Below are 25,025 nucleotides of genomic sequence, written 5' to 3'. Positions count from 1 at the left end.
ACTGCAAGCCACTCCAGTGTTCTTGCCTGGAGAAGCCCAGGGACGGGGGAGCCTGGTGGGCTGCCGTCTATGGGGTTGCAAAGAGTTGGACACGACTTTTAGCTAGCGGCAGCAACAGCAGCAAAAGATGTGGGATGGAAAGCAGCTGAGGGCTTTGCTGAGTGAATGCTCAAAATAAACTACACCGGTAGTTTCCAACTGGGGATGATTTTGCCCCACAGCTGTCCTGAGACATGTTCAATTGTCACGACCAGGGACAGTCATGCTCCTGGGGAAGCAGTTCTTGGAAGAGGCCATGGATTCTGTCAAACAGCCGACCGCGCCCAGGACAGCCTCCCCACCCCCACAACGAGGAATTATCTGGCCCAAAATGTCAACAGTGTTGAGGCCGAGAAACCCTGAGCTGAGGTAAATTGAAGGCTCTGCAGTTTCCTGAGACGTAGGCAGAGAGAGGTGTGCGCTCTGGGTACAAACTGAAAACAGACTCTATAGTGAGATGGCCTCAGCCGCACAATCAAATGGAGTTATCCTGAGGAGAAAGGCCAAGATTTTAGAGGCCATGAGAATTGATGTCTACACATGACAGAGACCAGTTTATTTACACTACCAAGAGGTTCTGTTTCTGAGGAACTAGGATCCACTTGGCTTGTCCCAGCGGTCGGGGGTAGGAGTGGGTGGGAGACAAGGCTGGAGCAGAGGCCTCTGCCCACACCGTCTTAGCCACATCTTTCAACCCTGATCTGACCTGGGAAGGCAGGTCCAAGATGGCAGTGGCCTGCATGGCTGCCTACAGCTGTTACAGCCTAGAAGGGTCTCTCTCCCATGTGACTCTCCCTGTGGCATCGTCTCATGCCTCAGGCTACTGAGAGCACCGAAGAGGCGCCTGGGACTGAGGAAGAGAATTTGGGACTCTTTCTTTGGCTCGAATTATTTGTCTGATGCTCACCTCAAGGTTGAGTAGTATTCCACTGTATGAATATATCACTTGTTTATCTGTTCTCCTGTTAACAGACTTTTGGGTTGCTTCAGAATTTTTTTTTTTACTATTCTGAATAGAGTGTCTTGGGAATTTCCTTTTACTTTTTTTTTTTTTAAACACTAGGGCAGGAAGAAAATGATTCTATATGAAAATCACAAACCAATAAACTGAGTCCAAGATGTTAAGAAGAAGTCTGGGAGGAGAAAGAAAGGAACACTGACTAAGCACCCACTCTCTTAATTGTTGAGTCACTAAACAGCAGTAACATTCCTTCAGTAAAGAAAGCATGCTTTTCAGTTTATGGCTCTCTTACTTGGAATAATGCAATGTCTCCTCTCGTGGATTATTACTGTTGGATTATTTTCTTTTCCAGGCTGATGAAAACTTGGCAAGGAATGCTGATTCACAAACAGAACTGAGGCCCATCTCTGAGTTCAGTGTTTGCTTTCATTAACTTTGGTTGCTACTATTTGTATTACTAATGTTAATCATTGAGAGCTGACTATGGCTTGGATGGGGCATTAAAGACCTTTATGTGCATTGCCATGACCACCACCTTAATTCAGCTCTAATCACCTCTAGCAAAATAGACACTGTTGGTTCCTACCCAAAAGCCGTCTCAACTCCATTATTAGCAAACACCCTCCTTTCCCCCTGGCAGAACACTGACTAGTTGATTCATCCTATATGAGGATATATTCAGGGATAGGACCCCCACCTGGGCCCCAGAGAGCAAACTGTCTAATTCCCTCACTGGTGATTAGGTTAAGCAGAGCACAGGACACACTCTGGTCAACAAAATGTGAGCAAAGTCTGTTGAGGAGCTTCTGGAAAAAGTTTTGCTTCTTCTTAAAAATGGAACATTAGAGATGGAAAAAAAAGAGGAGGTCCAGTTTTTAAAATCTCTGGATGTGACTATATGAAAAGGTGACTCATGGAGCTGTGGCAACCATTTTGTAATTATGAGGGGATAAGCCTGAAGACAAAAACCGTAACACTGAAAAAGCAGAATGGAATGACGGAAGAATTTGGGTCCTTGACCACATACCTACACAGACATACCAGAACCATAACTATTGCTTTTCATCTCAAATTGCCCCAGGCCTGCTTTCATAGCTCTTAAGGCAAAGTTTCAGTTTTGTTTTGTTTTTTTAAAGTTCACCCACTTTTGCATTAGATAAGAAAGGAACGGCCAAAAGAAAAAAAAAAAAACCTCAACTAATCTACAACCTACATACCTTTTCCATTCTTTGAAAAACACCCTGCTTTCCTGTCTCTAGGCCTTCAACACTCAAACTTAGAAGTGATGAGTCAAAGCTTGACCCCCCCAAGTAGGACAAAAGTTTGCTAATTAAATTTAAAAGACAAACAAAAAGAAAATATATATGATGAGTTGATTACTTTAAATATTAAGTTTTGAGCTATTTTTCCTGGGGAGGGTTTAAAACACACAATAATGCTTTTCTGGTGGGGCAAGAGATGTTCTGAAAATTCAGAGACCCCTTGACCCCAGGCTGATTAACTGCCCAGCAACTCTTACGTGTCTGCTCCAACGGCTGGTGGCCCCCACCCCTGGAGCTACTGGCTGTGGATCTGAGCTGTACTTACTAAGACAGCACACACAAGGGAGTTCGCCCTGACCACTTTTCTGTGTGGGATCTGTGATCTGGGAAACAATCCAGCCTCTGGAAAAAAAAAAAAATTTAGAAATACCTGTCCCTCCAAGTCCTTGTAGGAAAATTCTGGTCAGGAGGGTCCTCCTCTCGGGTAAACAGAAAGAGCCTTAGTGAACCTTACACCCCCATTTTGTGTCCTTCATTGGAACACACAGGCAGATGTAATACTTCACACCGAATTTCTCTATTTCTGAATCTATTCCTTTAGACCACCCCCTTGGTTAAAAAAATGTGGAAAATAGTGAAAAATCACCATGATCTGCCACCCACATAATACCATTAATATTTTGTGTTATTTCTGTGAAGTTTCCTTCTGAACTTATTTTTGAAAGTGGGGTTTTATGCTTATGACTGCAGAGTCTTTTATGGCTTGTGCATGTTTGTCTTTTTTTTTTTTTTTGGTTTGTCTTTAAGATCTCAAGAAGGATGGTTCTTCAACATAAGGAATGAGCAAGTGAAGAACCACCTTTCTTATTTTCAAAGGAAGAGCTTTGGAAATTATGTAAGAACAAAGTAGCTCATGCTATTTGAAAAGATTCTAGAAAAAAATCAGCAGGACCATCAGCAAACTCCTAAAAAGTATAAAAATGCAAGGTATTACTAGCTGGCTGTGAACATCATTTTGTGGTAGGAAATCATGCCAAAGTGATTCAAGTATAGTGAACAATGATGAGCTTCTCAGATGAAGAGAAAGTCATAGACGGAATCTAGAGTTTAGCTAAGTCTTTTATTCTGTGTCATGTAATAACTTCCTCAATAAGCTAAAATATTACCAGTAGGGGGGAATGAGGTAGTTTAGAAGGATAATTACCTAAGAGGGGCTCTCAGTGTCTTCCCACCACTCTTGGGTGGTTTGTACAGTGGGAGCACCCCAATACTGGCAGCATTTCCTAAAAGGGGCTGGGCTAAGTACATTTCCAAGGATCCAATATAGAAAATGCCTTACTTAGAAGTAATTTTTAGGGGAGGGGGAGGAGTGGAATAGGGGAAGCAAATGTAAGCCCTTGTCACAGTTAGAGGAGAGGGAGTATTTTTTTTTTTTAATATTTTTATTTATTTATTTGGCTGAGCCTGGAGGATCTTCAGTTGTGGCATGCAAACTCTTAGTTGCAGCATGTGAACTCTTAGTTTTGGCATGTGGGATCTAATTCCCTGACCAGGGATCGAACCTGGGACCCCTGCTTTGGGAGTTCAAGAGTCTTAGCCACTGGACCACCTGGGAAGTCCCAGATGAGAGGGAGTTCTTGAAATAGCTAGTTTTACCTGTCTGAGCATGTGGGCAGCCAAGCTATTTAATGTACTCCCTTCCCTATAATTTCCATTTGTTGAGCAGCTACTACGAGTCAGATGCTTTGCTGGGTGCTGGTCCTCACTCCAAGGGCGACCCCATCTCAAGAGTAATTCCCTAGTGGGTTAGTCTCTTCAGTCACAGCCCCACCACCCCCAGGTCAATCCACAAAGCTCATTGCAAGAGAGAAGAGGCAAGTGACACTTTACACTACAGCAGGTAAGCAGAGGCAAGTTCACTTACCTGGCCTGCCAGGTTGAAGTAAGAATGATTGGTCAGATTGACTGGGGTGGTCTGACTGGCCTGTGCTCGATAGTTGACCACAAGCTCGCCGCCATCCAGTGTGTACGTCACCCAGACTTTTAACTCTCCAGGGTAGCCTTCCTCACCGTCTGGACTGACCCGTGAGAACTCGACACCATTTGACAGCACCCGAGGGGTCCAGAGGACCTGGAAGAAAGTATTTTCAAAGCTATTTAGTCACTCTAGTGCCGAGCTAAATGCCACATTGCAATATTTAAGGACAGCTTGGAACCTTAAAAATAAAACTAGTGAGGATAACAAAACAGAAGCAGACTCACAGATAGAAAAAACTAGTGTTACCAATGGGGTTTCTGTAAGGATAGAGGATTAAACATACAAACATCTATGTATAAAATAAATAAACTACAAGGATATATTATACAGCACGGGGAATATAGCCAACAGCTTCCCTTGTGGCTCAGCTGGTAAAGAATCCGCCTGCAATGTGGGAGACCTGGGTTTGATCCCCGAATTGGGAAGATCCCCTGGAGAAAGGGAAGGCTCCCTACTCCAGTATTCTGGCCTGGAGAATTCCATGGACTGTATAGTCCATGGGGTCACAAAGAGTTGGACATGACTGAGTGACTTTCACTTTCACTTATAGTAACTTTATTTATTTAGAGAAGAGGTTAATTTTTTTTTGGCTGCACTGGGTCTTCATTGTTGCATGGGCTTTTCTATAGTTGCAGCGAGTAGGGGCTACTCTCTAGTTGCACAGTGCAGGCTTCTCACTGTGGTGGCTTCTCTTGCCGCAGAGCATGGGCTCTAGGCATGCGGGCTTCAGTAGCTGTGGTTCCCAGGCTCTAGAGTACAAGCTCAGTAGCTGTGGCACATGGGCTTAGTAGCTCTGCAGCACGTGGGATATTTCAGCACCAGGGATTGAACCTGGGTCTCCTGCATTGGCAGGCGGATTCTTTACTACTGAACCATCAGGGAAGACCCTATAATAACTTTAAATGGAATACAATCTTTAAAACTTGTGAACCACGATGTTATACACCTGAAATGTGTACATAATCTTCTATGCCTTATCAAGTGCCCATTATGAGCCCAGGGACTTGCTAGAAACGTCACACAATCTTTTCTGTCTCAGGACTGACTTAAAGTGGGTACCATTATCCTCATTTAAAGATGAGAGAGCAGAGGCTCAGAAAGGATAAACTGCTTGTTCCAGGCCACACAGCTAGTAAAACGCTGGAATTGAATCAAGTGATCTAATCCTAGAGCCTGCCTCCTTATCATACACCATCAGAGGATGAGGTAGCCAGAGACCTCCAGTCCCTTTGGGGAGCCCTGGGATCACTAGTAAAGGGAATCTTTGCTGACATGAGACCTTCATTTGTTGGGTGCTCATTAGCCACTGACCTGGTGCTTTACATAAACCATTTGAAAAGGATTTGGCTGAACCAACTAAAATTACCATTTTTGTAGGTCAAAACAGTTGTGCACTGGCAATTTCTTTTTTTTTTTTCCCCACTGGCAATTTCATATGGGTACAACTAATATTATTACCCACATTTTACAGATAAACAAACTGAGTACAGTGGTGTTAACTTGGCCTTAATGTGGGAGGTGTTAACTCTACCTCCCACATTCTATAGGATGGAGTAGAACACTTTCACACTTAATGCAGTTACTTAAAGGGAAAAAAATCTTGTTTAAAGTCATACATGTAATGAGTGACAGAGCTAGGATTCAAACTTAGCCTGAGAGTTATAGTGGAATAGTTTACACTATTCCACAGCCTTACTTTCAGTGAATGTTTTATTCCAATCTTCGTTTTCAACGGCGGAGTTGAGACCAAACACTGTCATTCCAAACAGACTTGGAAGACAGCAACCTGTGTGGGCCATAAGAGTGGCCCATGCGCCCAGGCTCTGCCTACCGACTCCTGACATGGCCTGCATCTCTCACTGACACTACATTTGCCAGGAAGTGGAGCCCAGTAGGAAGGGAGGTCTCTGCCTTCACCTACAGTGAAAGCAGCTGGTATTTGAAACAAATTCAGTGACCTTGGTAAAAAATTAATTTTACACCCTAATTATCTCCTGGAAATGGTGAACTTTTGAGACACTTGAAATATAAAACCCAGTATATGTGTGATTAAAGAAAAAGGTCAATTAAAGTCAATACTAAAGGAAATCAGTCCTGAATATTTATTGGAAGGACTGATGCTGAAATTGAAACTCCAATACTTTGGGCACCTGATGTGAAGAACTGACACATTGGAAAAGACTCTAATGCTGGGAAAGATTCAAGGCAGGAGAAGGGGACAACAGAGGATGAGATGTTTGGATGGCATCACAGACTCGATGGACATGAGTTTGAGCAAGCTCCGGGAGTTGGTGATGGACAGGGAAGCCTGGCGTGCTGCAGTCCATTGGGTCGCAAAATGTCAGATACTACTGAGCGACTGAACTGAACTGAACTGAACTGAAAGAAAAAGGAATCCCCCAAATGGGAAATTTTATAAATAAAATATTTGAAATAAAATGGTCTTAACTTGCTACCTTGTTTTTCTCCTTTAGAGAAAGGACACGATGGAAAGATTTTCGTGTAAGTCAATATCATCAGATAAAGTGGAAAGTCTTATTCACAGGAGAATTTCCCTGACTCAGTAGTTTCCAAATTTTCCTGAAAACTTCCAAATTTGTTTCTCTAGGCCTACTTACACCATTTCTAATCCTGTCAGGTTATTCAAATTTCATCTTTAAAAAAATGTGTTGGTATAAATAAGAAAACAATTACCCGCAAACCGACAATTATGCAGTAATTGTTGAGATCAAACACAACTGAAAGCAAAGTTCATGTGATACTGCTCATGTTGCTCCATGAAAACCTCATGTCCTAAAATTTCAATGGCTTCATGATTATATTCCGAGTCTTTCCCCACCCTCTGCGGGCTGTTGCACAGCCACTCTCTCAAATATCCACTTATTAAATGACATGCTATATTTTCTTGAAGAACAGTTCAACTCCAACCTCCCTAGCTGCCATTAATACCAGTTCCTGTAGCACACCTCTGGCATCTATACTATGTGGCTCGTTGCCTATAACTGTTATTCTTGTAACTTACTACATGATGCTCACTATACTGGAGTATCAGGAATCCCCATCCTATTATGCTCCCTGGTTCACAGAAGAGGCTCAGTAAACACACAGCAGAGAAGGATATAAACACTCACTATCTTTCTGTGTTTGTTCCTACATGGAGTACCCTGTAAGTAACACCTCTGTGGCAGCAGGAAGAAGCTAGAACAAGGTGCTGAGGCTCCTCTGAAGACTCCTGGCCAAACAGAGCTGAACCTAACTTCCTCTGGTTGGGGTTTGCCCATGGACCTGGCGTATTCCAGAGACCCTCTGCCCTAACACTGCCAGGACAGAAGCCATCCTCTGCCTTCAGCCATCTCTGGCATGAGGAGTTTCATCATGGAGGAAAGGGGAAGTAATGGGGCTGTCTGGCTCTAAGCCACAGACAGGATGCTGATAGAACAGGGCAAACAGAGTGACCAACTTCCTTCGGCAGGATACGTGGCGATTAGGAGGTAGAAAAGAAGAAATTGTGATTCTTAACATGCCATAAATGTTCCTGTCTTCTCTGGCTTTTCTCTAGGAAATAACCTGGGTGGTACAATTTAAAGGAAAGCTAACTACCAAAATTACCTCTCTAAAATTAGACTAGTAAGACAATCGCTGAGGTTAACCTGCAGACTCCCACACAGCTAGGAAAGAACAGGAAGCCAGGCATTCCCACCTCAGGGAGAAGCTGTCTGATCAGTTTATTTTCCTAACCTGGTTTTCCAGGGGTTCACTTACAGGATGGAAGTTAACGTGGAAAGGGGGAACTGGAGAGAATCTGACGTCATTTTGAGGTGTGAGCCCCTTCACTGGAAGGGTAGCCTGGATGGGGCAGCACGATACCTGCCTGTCGGGGTCGGGGGGAAGAGCTCATAGACCAATACTAGCGGGGTGTTGGGGGTACGCAGGTGGCTGTGGCAGACACCAGCAATTGTAGTATATATAGGAATGAGGGCTTTGGGTCAGGCAGCCCAACTTAGGAGTTGTGTGGCCTTTCAGGGCCTCAGATTTCTCATCTGGTGATAATATGGGGTTCTAATAAGGGTGGGAGGTAATATATGCAAATGCTTTGTGCAGGAAGTGGTACATATTGTCTTTAATCCACTTTTCTGTTCTGCCTAAAGTCAACTCTCTGATCCCAAAACTGTGAGACAGGCGTTCATTCCCTGTCTTTCCTAAGTCAAAGGTTGTCATCCTTTCACTCAGGGGCTCCCCTGCCTACTATAGTCAGATGGGCTAGAGAAAGGTGGGTCCTGGAACACAGCCAGCAATCTCCTTCATGAGAGCAGCCTCTTTCCTGGATCACCTTACCATGCATTGACTCTAGGGCCTAGGGCTGTGCCTTGCAAAGGCATGCTTGAAGGGACTTAGTGAGGTGTGCCAGGTGAGGACACTGTGCAATGACTTCAACTCACCTTGTCAAACCCTTTGACTCCTCCATGCAGGCTGTTGGGCCCGTTGTTAATGGCTAGTTTATACTCCTTCCCATCCAACGTGAACGTTCCTTTGGCAATTCGGTTGGCCACCCTGCCAACCACAGCTCCAAAGTAGGGCTGCTTTTGGAGGTACCCTGCAAGGATATGGGATGACAGCGATTTTAAAACCTTCAAGCCAAAGATGAGGCTCACACTGCTGCCCACCACTTCCTTCTAAGGGCAGCTGTAAGTATTAACAACATGGGCATACCACATGTGCATGGAAGCAGGGAAAATTGGTGTTCTTTACACACCACCCTTCCCCTTTCCAAAAGTAATTCATATTCTTTACAAACATTTTAAAAAACTAAAGCACAAAGAAGAAACTTAAATCATCCTGATCTTATCACTAGAGAGAACCACTGACTGTTAATATTGGGTTTTTTTTTGGCTGCACTGGGTCTTTGTTGCTGCACATGAGCTACTCTCTGGTTGCTGTGCACAAGCTTCTCATGGCAGTGGCCTCCCTTGCTGAGGAGCATGGGTGCTGGGCTCTAGGGCATGCAGGCTTCAGCAGCTGTGGTGCTCTGATTTAGTTGTCCCACAGCATGTGGAACCTTCCCAGATGAAGAACCCAACCTATGTCCCCTTCACTGGCAGGCAGATTCTTAACCACTGGACCACCAGAAAGTGCACCATTTATATTCTTATGTATATCTATATTGTTTATTTCTTTTGCTTGTTGTTTTGGCCACGTAACATGGCTTGCAGGATCCCAGCTCCCTGGTGGTGGTGGTGGTGGTGGTGGTTTAGTCACTAAGTTGTGTCCGACTCTTGAGACCCCATGAACTGTAGCCTGCCAAGCTAGCCTGCCAAGCTCCTCTGTCCATGGGATTCTCCAGGCAAGAATACTGGAGTGGGTTGCCATTTCCTTCTCCAGGGGATTTTTCCCAACTGAGGAACTGAACTCGGGTCTCTTGCATTGCAGGCAGATTCTTTACCAACTGAGCTACAAGGGAAGCCCCACCAGTTCCTTGACCTAGGATCAACTGAGTGCCTCCTGCAGTGGAAACTCACAGTCCTAACCACTGGAATGCCAGGGCATTCCCTCCTATGTAGATCTGCGTATTCCCTTTAATATTTGAGTATACATGTGCATATGCTTTTCAAATGGGTTTCTTTCACTTAGAAACATGCATTTAAGGTTGCTCCATATATTTTTGTGGACTGATTTTTTCTAGCACAGCATAATATTCTGTTGTCTGGATGTACCACAGTTTACTTATCCATTCACCTATTGAAGGGCATCTTGGTTGCTTCCAAGTTTGGGCAATTATGGATAAAACTACTACAAATATTCATATGGAGGTTTTTGTATGGAGATATATTTTTAACTCCCTTGAGTAAAATACCAAGGAATGTGACTGCTGGATCATATGATAAGAGTATGTTTAATCTTGCAAGAAACTGCCAACTATCTCCCAAAGTAGCTATACCATTTTGTATTCCCAGCAACGAATGAGAGTTCCTGTTGCTCCATGTGCTTGCCAGCATCTGGTGCTGTCACTGTTCTGGACTTTGGCCATTCTAATAGGTCTCAACGTTGTTTAAATTTCCCTTTCCCTGATGACATATAACGTGGAACAAATTTCATTTGCTTTCCAGGATCTCGAAAATGTGAAAAGCAGGACTTCTGTTCAAAAATCATTTAGCTACATCTCCTTTTGACTCCTACCTTGATTCATTCAACTGGTGTACACCAAGCCCCTACTCGTTGCCAGCCACATGCTTGGCATTGGAGACAAGGATAAATTCAACAGTAAGCTGCATCATGGACTTGCAAGAATTCTCTCAGAAGGGACCACTTTCTGGCAACAATGAATAAGCCCACCAGTAAGAAGCACTGTTCAACCCTTGGTTTAGATGAAAAGTTTTTAAGGATTAAATGGTAAGGATAGCAGAAATGACTGCTCCTAACTGTCTCTGAGAAACTCTTCAGAACAACTGGATTTTATATTATTTTCTTATGTTACTAAGTTGTTTTTTTGTTTTTTTTTTTTTCCCAGCTGCATTGTGTCTTCGTTGTGGCATGGCAGCTTTTTGTTGGAGCACACAGGCTTTCTCTAGTTGCGGCACAAGAGCCTCTCCTTGAGGTGCTCGGGTTTAGTTGCCCCGTGGCATGTGGGATCTTAGCTCCCTGACCACGTATGGAACCGGAGTCTCATGCATTGGAAGGTGGATTCTTAACCACTGGACCACCACGTAAGTCCTTATTACTAAGCTTTTAAATAAATCAAAATGACAGAAAGTGGCAGTCCCCCAAAGTCTGAATAGGGCTAAGAAGATTGTTTTTGAAATGCAGAAAATACTATTTTCCATGAAAAAGGGTAGTTTCTAGGTCAAGCCAAGAATGCTGGTTTAATCTAGTCAGTAACTTATGTAGTTTGGCCCCAGGAAAACAGCAGGGAGGGAACACAGCTGCACCCATCAACGGAAAATTGGATTAAAGATTTACTGAGCGTGGCCCCGCCCATCAGAACAAGACCCAGTTTCCTCAGTCAGTCTCTCCCATCAGGAAGCTTCCATAAGCCTCTTATCCTTCTCCATCAGAGGGCTGCTGCTGCTAAGTCACTTCAGTCGTGTCCGACTCTGTGCGACCCCACAGACGGCAGCCCACCAGGCTCCCCCATCAGAGGGCAGACAGACTGAAAACTACAGTCACAGAAAACTAACCAATCTAATGACATGGACCACAGCCTTGTCTAACTCGATGAAACTATAAGCCATGCCACGTAGGGTCCCCCAAGATGGATCGGTCATAGTGGAGAGTTCTGACAAAATGTGGTTCACTGGAGAAGGGAATGGCAAACCACTTCAGTATTCTTGCTTTGAGAACCCCATGAACAGTATGAAAAGGCAAAAACATAGAACAGTGAAAGATGAACTCCCCAGATCAGTAGGTGCCCAACATGCTACTGGAGATCAGTGGAGAAATAACTCCAGAAAGAATGAAGACATGGAGCCAAAGCAAAACCAACACCCAGTTGTGGGTGTGACTGGTGATGGAAGCAAGGTCCGATGCTGTAAAGAGCAATATTGCATAGGAACCTGGAATGTTAGGTCCATGAATCAAGGCAAATTGGAAGTGGTCAAACACCATCTTCAAACAATACAAGAGAAGACTCTACACATGGACATCACCAGATGGCCAACACCGAAATCAGATTGATTATATTCTTTGCACCCAAAATGGAGAAGCTCTATACAATCAGCAAAAACAAGACCCGGAGCTGACTGTGTTCAGATCATGAACTGCTTATTGCCAAATTCAGACTTAAATTGAAGAAAGTAGGGAAAACCACTAGACCATTCAGGTATGACCTAAATCAAATCCCTTATGATTATACAGTGGAAGTGAGAAATAGATTTAAGGAATTAGATCTGTTAGAGTGCCTGATGAACTATGGACGGAGGTTCGTGACACTGCACAGGAGTAGGGACCAAGATCGTCCCCAAGAAAAAGAAATGCAAAAAAGCAAAATAGCTGTCTGAGGAGGCCTTACAAATAGCTGCAAAAAGAAGAGATGCCAAAAGCAAAGGAGAAAAGCAAAGATATACGCATTTGAAAGCAAAGTTCCAAAGAATACCATGGAGAGATAAGAAAGCCTTCCTCAGTGATCAGTGCAAAGAAATAGGGGGAAACAAAAGAATGGGAAAGACTAGAGATCTCTTCAAGAAAATGAGAGATACCAAGGGAATGTTTCATGCAAAGATGGGATCAATAAAGGACAGAATGGTATGAACCTAACAGAAGCAGAAGATATTAAGAAGAGGTGGCAAGAATACACAGAACTGTACAAAAGAGATCTTCATGACCCAGATAATTATGATGATGTGATCACTTACCTAGAGCCAGACATCCTGGAATGTCAAGTCAAGTGGGCCTTAGAAAGCATCACTATGAAAAAAGTTAGTGGAGGTGATGGAATTCCAGTTGAGCTCTTTCAAATCCCAAAAGATGATGCTGGGAAAGTACTGCACTCAGTATGCCAGCAAATTTGGAAAACTCAGCAGTGGCCACAGGACTGGAAAAAGTCAGTTTTAATTCCAATCCCAAAGAAAGGCAATGCCAAAGAATGTTCAAACTACTGCACAATTGCACTCATCTCACATGCTAGCAAAGTAATGCTCAAAATTCTCCAGGCCAGGCTTCAACAATATGTGAACCGTGAACTTCCAGATGTTCAATCTGGTTTTAGAAAAGGCAGAGGAACCAGAGATCAAATTGCCAACATCTGCTGGATCATTGAAAAAGCAAGAGAGTTCCAGAAGAACATCTATTTTGCTTTAGTGACTATGCCAAAGCCTTTGACTGTGTGGATCACAATAAACTGTGATTCTTCAAGAGATGGGAATATCAGACCACCTGACCTGCCTCTTGAGAAACGTGTATACAGGTCAGGAAGCAACAGTTAGAACTGGACATGGAACAACAGACTGGTTCCAAATAGGAAAAGGAGTACATCAAGGCTGTATATTGTCACCCTGCTTATTTAACTTATATGCAGAGAACATCATGAGAAATGCTGGGCTGGATGAAGAACAAGCTGAAATCAAGATTGCCGGGAGAAATATCAATAACCTCAGATATGCAGATGACACCACTCTTATGGCAGAAAGTGAAGAACTAAAAAGCCTGTTGATGAAAGTGAAAGAGGAGAGTGAAAAAGTTGGCTTAAAGCTCAACATTCAGAAAATTAAGATCATGGCATTCGGTCCCATCATTTCATGGCAAATAGATGAAGAAACTGTTGAAACAGTGGCAGACTTTATTTTTCTGGGCTCCAAAATCACTGCAGATGGTGACTGCAGCCATGACATTAAAAGATGCTTACTCCTTGGAAGAAAAGTTATGACCAACCTAGACGGCATATTAAGAGGCAGAGACATTACTTTCCCAACAAAGGTCCATCTAGTCAAGGCTATGGTTTTTCCAGTAATCATGAATTGATGTGAGAGTTAGACTATAAAGAAAGCTGAGCATTGATGAATTGACGCTTTTGAACTGTGGTGTTAGAGAAGACTCTTGAGAGTCCCTTGAACTGCAAGGACATCCAACCAGTCCATCCTAAAGGAAATCAGTCCTGAGTGTTCATTGGAAGGACTGATGTTGAAGCTGAAACTCCAATACTTGGCCACCTGATGCACAGAGCTGACTCATTTGAAAAGACCCTGATGCTGGGAAAGTTTGAGGGCAAGAGGAGAAGGCGACAATAGAGGATGAGATGGTTTGATGCCATTACCAATTCAATGCGCATGAGTTTGAGTAAACTCCAGGAGTTGGTGATGGACAGGGAGGCCTGGCATGCCGCAGTCCATGGGGTTGCAAAGAGTTGGACACAACTGAACGACTGAACTGAACTGATGTATGGTAAAGGGTAGAGAAAACATTTGTCCCTTTTATCTGGGCAAGGGATTGGCCAGAATACATTAATAAACGGGGTACGGTTTTCTGCATTCCTCAAACATCCCAAGGATTCTAGCTATGACATCAACCTCAGACAGCCCAAACCTTAACAAGAGTGCCCTAAAAGTCTCAAATAAAATTGCTCAGGATTCTCAGACAAACCCTCCACACCCTGAATGACTTTCTTTTGGCCTTCTGAGGAAAATCAACACTAGTTTAATTGACAAGCACTTTAAACATCCCAAATCTTTTATATGTTTTACAGTCGCTGCTGGTTGTCCCAAATGAATCTCCATGCCATTTTGTGCAGTGTTAACAAAGTGAAATAGGACGTTCGAGGAGTGTGAGGAAGATATTTGGGGGCAAAGGAAGGAAAGACAATTAAAATTATTAATTGTTCAATACAGTCAGACAAAATCACAGCCAATAGCACATTTAATCATTATCTATTTGTTTCGGGTGAGGAAATAGTTCTAGAGAGGTTAAATAATTTGCCCAAGGTCACAGAGCTATAAGGGACAAAGCAGAGATTTTAAACTAGGGATCCTTAATGCTTCTAAAAGGACACTCTCGTGCATCTGTAATATGAAACTGCAGTCTCTAAACTGGTCCCTTTTCCTCCCACCACCTCTTATAAACTCAGGTTTTCTAAGAGCACTAAGTTGATTTTTTTCCTAATCTTTTCATAATGCCTCTCATGGCAGTAATAGCTGGGTGTTGGTGGCAACTAGGGTGAAGATGAAAGGAAAGAAATCATGTTGATTATCTGGGTAGATTATTTATACCTGTAGCTCATATGCAAATATTCTCACCAAGGTTTTGAAAGAAGTCATAATGACTGCAAGCGGGACACGCAGATGAAAAAACATTAAAAAATATTTTGAAGGGACTTTCCTGGTGGCCCAGTGGTAAAGAATCAGCCTTCTAATCCAGGGGACATAGGTTTGATCCCTGGTCAGGGAACTAAGGTCCCGTATGCCTAGGGGCAACTGAGCCTGCACGGCACAACTAGAAAAGCCTGCACACTACAGCCTAGACCCAGCAAGTCAAAAAAGAAGAAAAAACATTTTCAATACAAAAAATGGCAGAAGAAAAACCTCACAGGAGGCATTACTGATTTTTCTAGCATATAACTAGAAGATCATATTATTTACCTCTTTAGAATTCTACAGAACAAAGATCTCATTTCCTAGGGAGTATGTGAACTGTTCTGACCTCCATTCATGGCCATCATCCACATAGTTTATATAATCTATCTGGGAAATCAGAGAGTTCACATCTAACCTGGCAATTACAAAAGGGCCATGTCTCATGGAATTATCCATGCTTTGCTCTTCCCTGTGGCTCAAAACATTTTGGGGACATAGTAATGTGATGATAAACCCTGACTCGGTCACATCTTATTGCTTTAAATTATTTGCCTCAGTTTGTTTATATAATACTTACTCAGACATTCGAAGACTATACAGTGAAAATCCAGCCTTCTTCCTATCCCTGTACCACAGCTACCCAGAGTTCCTTCTGAAATACAACCTCTGTCGCCAATTTCTTAGCATGGGTTTTAATACCTAGAATTGATCAAAATACTAATATACTGCCATTCACACTATTATGATTGAGACAATTATGCTTCCCATAATGACATATACAAAGTTCAACCCTGAAGATGGCTGAACATATCAGAAAGCCTTCCCATAATAAGAAAAAAAGAGAAGCTAAAGGCAAAGGAGAAAAGGAAAGATATACCCATTTGAATGCAGAGTTCCAAAGAATAGCAAGGAGAGATAAGAAAGCCTTCCTCAGTGATGAATGCAAAGTAATACAGGAAACAAAAAAGAATGGGAAAGACTAGAGATCTCTTCAAGAAGGTTAGAGATACCAAGGGAATATTTCATGCAAAGATGAGCACAATAAAGACAGAAATAGTATGGACCTAACAGAAGCAGAAGATATTAAGAAGAGGTGGCAAGAATACACAGAAGAACTATACAAAAAAGATTTTTATGACCCAGATAACCACGATGGTGTAATCATTCACCAAGAGCCACATATCCTGGAATTTCAAGTCAACTGGGCCTTAGGAAGCATCACTATGAAAAAAGTTAGTGGAGGTGATGGAATTCCAGTTGAGCTATTTCAAATTCTAAAAGATGATGCTGTGAAAGTGCTGCACTCAATATGCCAGCAAATCTGGAAAACTCAGCAGTGGCCACAGGACTGGAAAAGGTCAGTTTTCATTCCAATCCCAAAGAAAGGCAATGCCAAAGAATGCTCAAACTACCGCACAATTGCACTCATCTCACACGCTAGCAAAGTAATGCTCAAAATTCTCCAAGCCAGGCTTCAACAACACATGAACCGTGAACTTGCAGATGTTCAAGCTGGATTGAGAAAAGGCAGAGGAACCAGAGATCAAATTGCCAACATCTGCTGGATCATCGAAAAAGGAAGAGTTCCAGAAAAACATCTACTTTTGCTTTATTGACTACACCAAAGCCTTTGACTGTGTGGATCACCACAAACTGTGGAAAATTCTTAGAGATATGGGAATACCAGACCACCTGACCTGCCCTCTTAGAAATCTGTATGCAGATCAAGAAGCAACAGTTAGAACTGGACATGGAACAACAGAATGGTTCCAAATAGGAAAAGGAGTACGTCAAGGATGTACATTGTCACCCTGCTTATTTAACTTATATGCAGAGTACATCATGCGAAATGCCAGGCTGGATGAAGCACAGGCTGGATGAAGCACAGGCTGGAATCAAGATTACCAGGAGAAATATCAATAATGTCAGATATGCAGATGACACCACCCTTATGGCAGAAAGTGAAGAAGAACTAAAGAGCCTCTTGATGAAAGTGAAAGAGGAGAATGAAAAAGTTGGCTTAAACCTCAAGATTCAGAAAACTAAGATCATGGCATTTGGTCCCATCACTTCATGGAAACAGTGAGAGACTTTTTTTTGTCGGGGGCAGTGGTGGGCGGGGGTGCTCCAAAATCACTGCAGATGGTGACTGCAGCCATGAAATTAAAAGACGCTTGCTCCTTGGAAGAAAAGCTATGACCAAAACAGCATATTAAAAAGCAGAAAAAAAAAAAGCAGAGACATTACTTTTCCAACAAAGGTCCATCTAGTCAAAGCTATGGTTTTTCCAGTAGTCATGTATGGATGTGAGAGTTGGACCATAAAGAAAGCTGAGCGCCGAAGAATTAATGCTTTAGAACTGCAGCATTGGGGAAGACTCTTGAGAGTCCCTTGGACTACAAGGAGATCCAACCAGTCCATCCTAAAGGAGATCAGTCCTGAATATTCATTGGAAGGACTGATGCTGGAACTGAAACTCCAATACTTTGGCCACCTGATGAGAAGACCGACTCACTGGAAAAGACTCTGATGCTGGGAAAGATTGAAGGCGAGAGAAGGGGACGACAGAGGATGAGATGGTTGGATGGCATCACCGACTCAATGGACATGAGTTTGAGTAGGTTCTGGGAGTTGGTGATGGACAGGGAAGCCTGGTGTGCTGCAGTCCCGGGGCCGCAGAGTTGGATACGACTGAGTGACTGAACTGAACTGAACTCTCATAACGACATATATGAAGTTCAACCCTGAAGATGGCTAAACATATCAGAAACCTTCCTGTAATGACATATATGAAGTTCATCCCTGAAGATGGCTGAACATAACAGAATGTCTTACTTGATATTCTAAACACTTCTTTGTCTTTTGAAAATAGCTTGCTTTCCTTTTTAAATAAACCATTAAATTATCTAAATTATAGCATAAGGTTGAAAATGTCTCTCTCAATCCAGCACCTGGAATACTTCACTATTTTTTTTGATGTGCCACACAGCTTGCAGGATCTTAGTTCCCCGACCAGGGATGGAATCTGTGCCCCTTCAAGTGGAACAGAAGCTCGGAGTCCTAACTACTGGACCACCAGGGAATTCTCAGTATCTAGAATATACTTTCGGAGAAGGCAATGGCACCCCACTCCAGTACTCTTGCCTGGAAAATCCCATGGATGGAGGAGCCTGGTAGGCTGCAGTCCATGGGGTTGTGAAGAGTCGGACACAACTGAGAGACTTCACTTTCACTTTTCACTTTCACGCACTGGAGAAGGAAATGGCAACCCACTCCAGTGTTCTTGCCTGGAGAATCCCAGGGATGGGGGATCCTGGTGGGCTGCCGTCTATGGGGTCGCAGAGAGTTGGACACAACTAAAGCAACTTAGCAGCAGCAGCAGCAGCAGCAGAATATACCTTAGATGCTTTAATTCGACCTGGCATTTTGTGGCCCCAGTCATGGATGCCGACAAAAGAATGCCATTTAACTTTCTCAAGATATGTTAATAACATGGGGTGGGGGGCAATACAGTCAATAAAAGCTAGATCACTGTAATCCAAGGGGATCTATTTTTTTTCTCCCTTTTAAGAACATTTGGGGATAATACTTTATTTCACCTCCTGCTGCTGCTGCTGCTAAGTCGCTTCAGTCATGTGCGACTCTGTGCGACCCCATAGATGGCAGCCCACCAGGCTCCCCCATCCTTGGGATTCTCCAGGCAAGAACACTGGAGTGGGTTGCCATTTACTTCTCCAATGCATGAAAGTGAAAAGTCAGAGTGAAGTCACTCTGTCGTGTCCAACTCTTAGTGACTCCATGGACTGCAGCCTACCAGGCTCCTCCGTCCACGGGATTTTCCAGGCAAGAGTACTGGGGTGGATTTCTTTCACCTAGACTCCCACAAAACTCAGACTCACAGAGATAACGTATTCAACATTACTGCACTCACAAAATTCATCTGCCTACAATGCGGGAGACCCAGGTTCGATCCCTGGGTCGGGAAGATCCCCTGGAGAAGGAAATGGGAACCCACTCCAGTATTCTTGCCTGGAAAACGCCATGGACGGAGGAGCTTGGTTGGCTACTGTCCATGGGGTCGCAAAGAGCTGGACACGACTGAGCGACTTCACTATCACTATCACTATCACTATGCCTACTAAGAATCTGGTGCTTCCCAGGTGCCATATCATCATCATGGCACACTTTTCGTATGAACTGTGCAAAGATGCCTTTTGTTTTCAGATCCATGTGACTCTTATATCAGAACTAAAATTAGGAACTTTCCTGGTGGTCCAGTGGCTAAGACACCACGCTCCCAATACAGGGGGCCCAGGTTTGATCCCTGGTCGGGAAATACACCCCACATGACGCAACTAAGAGTTTGCATGCTGCAACAGAGATCGAAGATCCTGAGTGCCACAACTAGGACCCAGTAAAACAAGCAAATAAATACTATTAATTAAAAAAATAATTAAAACTAGTAAGAAATGAGTGTGTGTATCCAATTCTCCTTGGACTCCACGGGCAATTTTGCACCAGTTAAGTAATCTCTGTGATTCTGTTTCCTCTGAGCAAATGGTTATGCTAACAGAGAGATGACTCAGCAAAAGTGAGTCTAAAGCATTCTCTTTTGCCACTTGTCAACTCTCTTGCCTTCTGACTCTGAAGACAGGAGATAGGAACATCCAGAAACTGAAAGGGATGTAGAGAGTAAGGGGAAAGTGGAGCTGATTATCCCAGTCCCTGTACCTTCCTACCAGAGTCTCCTATAATAGGCTTGCTGAAATTACCAAAGAAATTCTGCTGAATGTTACCTACAGCTTCTCCAAGCCAAGCTGTGGAGGCTCCAAGGTAGTTAAAGACAACCAACCAGAGGGCAAGGAATAGAATCCTCAGGAATATTTAGAAAACATTTTTGTTAAGGAAATGAAGAGCCAATTTCAGTCTGCTAAGGGAAAACCAATTCTGTTTTCTGTTGACCTCCCATCCTGGGCTATGTTGCTAAAGAAGCAAACAGACAGAAAGACACACACCTAAAGGAAAACCTCAAACCTCCTCTCTAACAGATTTTGTCCACACGTTTACCACCGAGCAGAGAATTAATTCTCAAGCAGTTGCCCTTTGCTAACTTTATTTTGATCTCTTTTTCTCTCTAGCTATTCAGTGTGCCAAGAGACAGCAAGCACTATGTACATTTTCCTTTGCCCCAGTGAAATTGCAGTTTTAATTATTTGTTTATGCCATTATTTGACTAAGGTATATCTCCACATCTAAACTGCAGGCTGCATGAGGGCAGGGACCTGTCTCCTGGAATGAGATAACTGAATCAACAATGAGTGAATGCATGAATTAATACACGTTCTTAGCTGTCATGGATTCCTGCAAAATAAAATCCATCCCAGTTATAAGGAGACTCATTTCTTGACAGTAAGTTGGTCTTCCATGTTCTTTCAGTACATAGTTAAAGCAGATAAGCTTCTGCACCCGCTGAGCTTACCTTACTGAGCATTTCTGAAACAACCAGACCTCAAAGAGAATCTGATCAAGCAGAAAGGAAGTAGAAGACGCACGTCTTTGATTTTTTTTCCCCTTCTTCAGAAATGGCAAGAGAAAGAGCTGGGAGCCACACCCCCTCCAGCCTGTAGGTCTCCTCTCCCGCCCTCTGAGATCACGCAGTTCAAAGATCGCTCCAGGGTTGCTGAAGTTTTATCTTTCCCTCAACTGACTTTTTAATTAGGGCAAAGCCTGAATGTATAACCGGAAGCTAAGTTCTACGCAGTTTCTATTCACTTTGTCTTTTCCCAAACACTGGATCACAACACACTGAGTCAGCCGGATCCAAGCGGTCACAAGCTCGGTACTTCCTCTCGGTCCCCGCATCCCTGGCTGCTGGTGTGGGGCAGTGTGCGCGGCGGGCCTGGGGCCCGTCGGCAGCCCGGGGCGGAATTCAACCCACCTTCCAACTCGTCAAAGCCGAGCACCACATCTGAGGCTCTGCCCTGCCTGTCTTTGACCTCCAGGGCTGTGATGGTGCAGCCCCAGGAGATGATGTCCACTCTCAGCTGGTCTGACTGCAGCTGGAACTTCTCCACTGTCCCTGCTCCCAGGGGCAGGTCTCCAAACACGGCTCTGGTCACCGAAACCATGCTAAGCTCAGGGTGTGCAGCTGCTCCAAGTCCTTCGAACTCCCGCCGCTAAACCTGTAGCCGCTGAAATTTACTGGAGAAGGGGCGGGACGCGGCCCACACTCCTCCCCTTTCTTGCCTGGATTTAGGGAGTGACCACTCCTGCAAAAAATATCCTCTGGGACTTCTCTAAATCATTCCTCTGCCTGAGGGAAGGCAAAGTTTCCAGCTAGGCTGGCAACTTCCAGTCAGTTCTTTTCTTTTGGAACCCTGACTGCACTGCATGTTGGGAATGGTAGTTTTTGGAATGTGAAATTGCATTTTGGGGCCTGTAGTCTTTCTAAACCGAAATCCTGAATCTGCAGTGTTCTACCGTTTTTCCGGCACGAGGTTCTCAACAAGCAAAGACATCCGTTAATGGTGGCTGACTTTCAGATAAGACGCTGAAAAATGAAGAGATGAGAATTAGGAATAGTGAAGGGAGGAGATCTTGGGGGGAAATTTTGATTTTTAACTCTTTGACCCAGTGGGAAAGAAGTACAAAGCTAATTTAGAAAAGGGGTAAATAACGGCAGGTTTCTCTGGACACTGACTGAGGATCCATTCTGTTTGTCCCACACAAACAGCTCTGAGGTGTTTCTGCTGGAGCCACTGCGGAGAGGCTCTCCAGACTACCAGCCTGGAGTAGCAGCCTGCACGGGGTCCCATGTAGAGATGAGGACATAGTTTATATAGAGGCAGTCTCTGACTTTCTTTTCCTCAGGGAACTGGGCAAGGACCTTGGGTATATGCCCACTCTTATTCCTAAAATCCAAAGTTCCTTTAAAAAGGGATTAAGGATGAATATTTATTAAGGTCCTAATAAATGTCAGATACTGTACTTTGATTGCTTCCCAGGTGACTCAGTGGTAAAGAATCCGCCTGCCAATGAAGGAGAGGCAGGTTCCTTGGGTCAGAAAGATGCCTTGGAAAAGGAAATGGCAACCTACTCCAGTATTGTTGCCTGGAAAATTCCATGGACAGAGGAGCCTGGTGGACTACAGTCCATAGGGTCGAAAAAAATCAGACCCAATTGAGTGAGTGAACACGCAGTACTTTTATTATCTCCTTTCCGTAAGCAGAAAAATGTTTTAAGTATATACTGCTTGAAAAGAGACAGAGGTCATGGATAATTGTTAGGCTTTGATGTGCCTCAGAATTATCTATAGAGATTTAAAAAAAAATACATATCCCCAGGCCCATACCTGGAGTTTCTGATTCTGTGAGTCTAGGGTGAAACTCAGGAATCTCCTTTTCTCACAGATTCCTCATGGTATTTTAATGCAGTCTATCTGGAACCAGACCTTGAGAAATATTGCTCCAGGTTTTGATGACTAATCTCAGATGGTTTTGGTTTTTCTTCCCCCACTGATGGCAGAGGACTAGAATAGAGATATGAAAGGCCTTATTAGGATTGTCAGATAAAATACAGGGGCCTGGTATTTCTTTGCTAAATCTGTCCAGACAGTACTGGGCCTAGGAAGGGGAAGGATTCTGGAATCCTAACAACATGTTTTACTTGACTGTCTATATACTCATCTCATCTTTGCTTGATACTGCTTTTGTTTTGGTTTCTAGATACTTCAGAGGGGATCCAGCTAGACAATGTGTGATCAGTTGTTTAATCATGTCCAGCTCTTTGTGGCCCCATGGACTGTAGCTGCCAGGACCTGCCAGGCTCCTCTGTCCATGTGATTCTTCAGGCAAGAATACTGGAGCGGGTTGCCATTTCCTTCTCCCGGGTATCTTCCCAAAACTGGGTCTCCTGCTTGGCAGGCAGATTCTTTACTACTGAGTTCGGAGAAGGCAATGGCAACCCACTCCAGTACTCTTGCCTGGAAAATCCCATGGACGGAGGAGCCTGGTAGGCTGCAGTCCATGGGGTTGCGAAGAGTCGGACACAACTGAGAGACTTCACTTTCACTTTTCACTTTCATGCATTGGAGAAGGAAATGGCAACCCACTCCAGTGTTCTTGCCTGGAGAATCCCATGAACGGGGGAGCCTCGTGGACTGCCATCTATGGGGTCACACAGAGTCGGACACGACTGAAGCGACTTAGCAGCAGCAGCAGCAGCCTAGGAGGCCAGCTAGACTATGGTGAAGGCCAAAATACACCTATGTCTAGGGAATTGGGAGAATTGGGATCACGCTCTGGGAATCAAGTGCTAATAAAACAAAACTGTCTCTCAGTCATGTCTGTGTAGTTTGAAGGAATATTTAACATTCTTGTCACAAAGCCTCAATTCTCATTCATGAATCAAGGGAGTTCTGATAGAAAAGGGAAAAAGAGAACTTGCAACAAGCTTCAGTGAAGCATAACATATAATAACAAAAAGACCCAAACAAGTCAAATTATAGACTGTACTGCACTTACACAATAATGGCTAGGCACTCTTAGTGCTGCTCCATCAGAAATTCTCATAAACTCTGCCACCCTCATCAGCCCACTTAACATTTTTGTCTGATTCATACATAAGCCCTTTTGGCAATGCTGTATTAGCAAGGATGACTTAGAATCTCTTCTGTGAGCAAGAAGACCAAATTTTCTTTTCTCAGCCACCGGTTCTCAATGTTCTGCCAAGCTCATGTTGTCACAGAAATAAACAAATGCATTTGGATGGCCAAAGCCAAGTATCACTGTGGGTGTCTTGTAACTTGGCTTGGTAGAAAATGAAACATACCATGATGCCTCTCTAACAGCCTCAATTTTCCTTTAGGTTTGAACGGTTTAACATAGTGTCCCACTTTGTGCTAAGTCAGCTGTCAGGCACAAATCTTGATTTTTTCTTACCAAAGTGTCTTATTTTCCTAGTCCTACAGTAATACTTTATAGGAATATCTGTGAACTTAAAAAAAGAGGAAGCCATTTAAATCTAAAGAAATATTCTCCATCCCAAATGCTGCTGCTGCTGCTGCTGCTAAGTCACTTCAGTCGTGTCCGACTCTGTGCGACCCCATAGACGGCAGCCCACCAGGCTCCCCCGTCCCTGGAATTCTCCAGGCAAGAACACTGGAGCGGGTTGCCATTTCCTTCTCCAATGCATGAAAGTGAAAAGTGAAAGTGAAGTCGCTCAGTTGTGTCCGACTCTCAGCGACCTCATGGACTGCAGCCTACCAGGCTCCTCCGTCCATGGGATTTTCCAGGCAAGAGTACTGGAGTGGGTTGCCATTGCCTTCTCTGTCCCAAATGTTGGATTGGGTTAAAAACAAAGTAGTAATTTTGAGAGTGAAGCACTGTCAAGTTTTAGGGGATATTTATTTTTACTTGGAGGGTAGAGGCTAAGGGTTTGGTTATGAGACAAAGAGTGTAAGAATTGTGATAGTTATGTCAAAGAGGAGTTACAGAGAATACCTTTTCTTTCCACCAGAGAGTGAGGTATAGGGAGAATAGGTCAAGTATAAGGTCTGTTTTTCTTCACAGATGGAGGTTAGTCCCCAAAGCTGAGTGCTAGGAGGTCAGGAATGAGGAATCTTGGTCTCTGGGCCCCACCTCCTCCTTCTACACAGAAGTGTAGAAGTGGTGGTCTGAAGTGGGCCCATCAGACCCTAAGCCCATGAAGATCAAGGCTCCAAAACCTTAAGCTGTTGACAGGCTGCTACGCAGAGCAAACTCCCCAAAGTCCTGGTGATCCAGTGGTTAAGATTCTGCACTTTCATTCACACAGCCTGGGTTCGATCCCTGGCAAGGAGCCAAGATCCCACAAGTTGGGCAGCATGGCCAATAAGAAAAAAAAAAAATATGATAGTAAACTCTCTGAGATGTAGTAATAAAACCAACTCACAATACCTCACAGTTTGTCAA

The 25,025-nt window shown here is 43.7% G+C and overlaps 1 protein-coding gene across 2 annotated transcripts in view; it reads right to left on the bottom strand.

Annotated features, from left to right (window-relative positions):
• The window catches only part of GALM (galactose mutarotase), a 54,829-nt gene extending 33,365 nt beyond the window's left edge, over positions 1-21,464 (bottom strand). The window contains exons 1-3 of one of the 2 annotated variants that reach the window (XM_061432126.1): positions 21,014-21,464; positions 8,740-8,894; positions 4,187-4,393 (exon numbers count right to left, since the gene is read on the bottom strand). In XM_061432126.1, coding sequence (XP_061288110.1) covers positions 4,187-4,393; positions 8,740-8,894; positions 21,014-21,203 — 552 coding nt within the window. In that variant the 5' untranslated portion in view covers positions 21,204-21,464. The remainder of the gene's footprint in view (positions 1-4,186; positions 4,394-8,739; positions 8,895-21,013) is intronic. The other variant, XM_061432127.1, reaches the window with a different exon arrangement.
• Positions 21,465-25,025: the final 3,561 nt, after the last annotated feature.

This window comes from Bos javanicus, chromosome 11, assembly GCF_032452875.1.
Source record: "Bos javanicus breed banteng chromosome 11, ARS-OSU_banteng_1.0, whole genome shotgun sequence".
NCBI lineage: Eukaryota > Metazoa > Chordata > Mammalia > Artiodactyla > Bovidae > Bos > Bos javanicus.
This window is presented reverse-complemented; position numbering and strand designations above follow the sequence as displayed.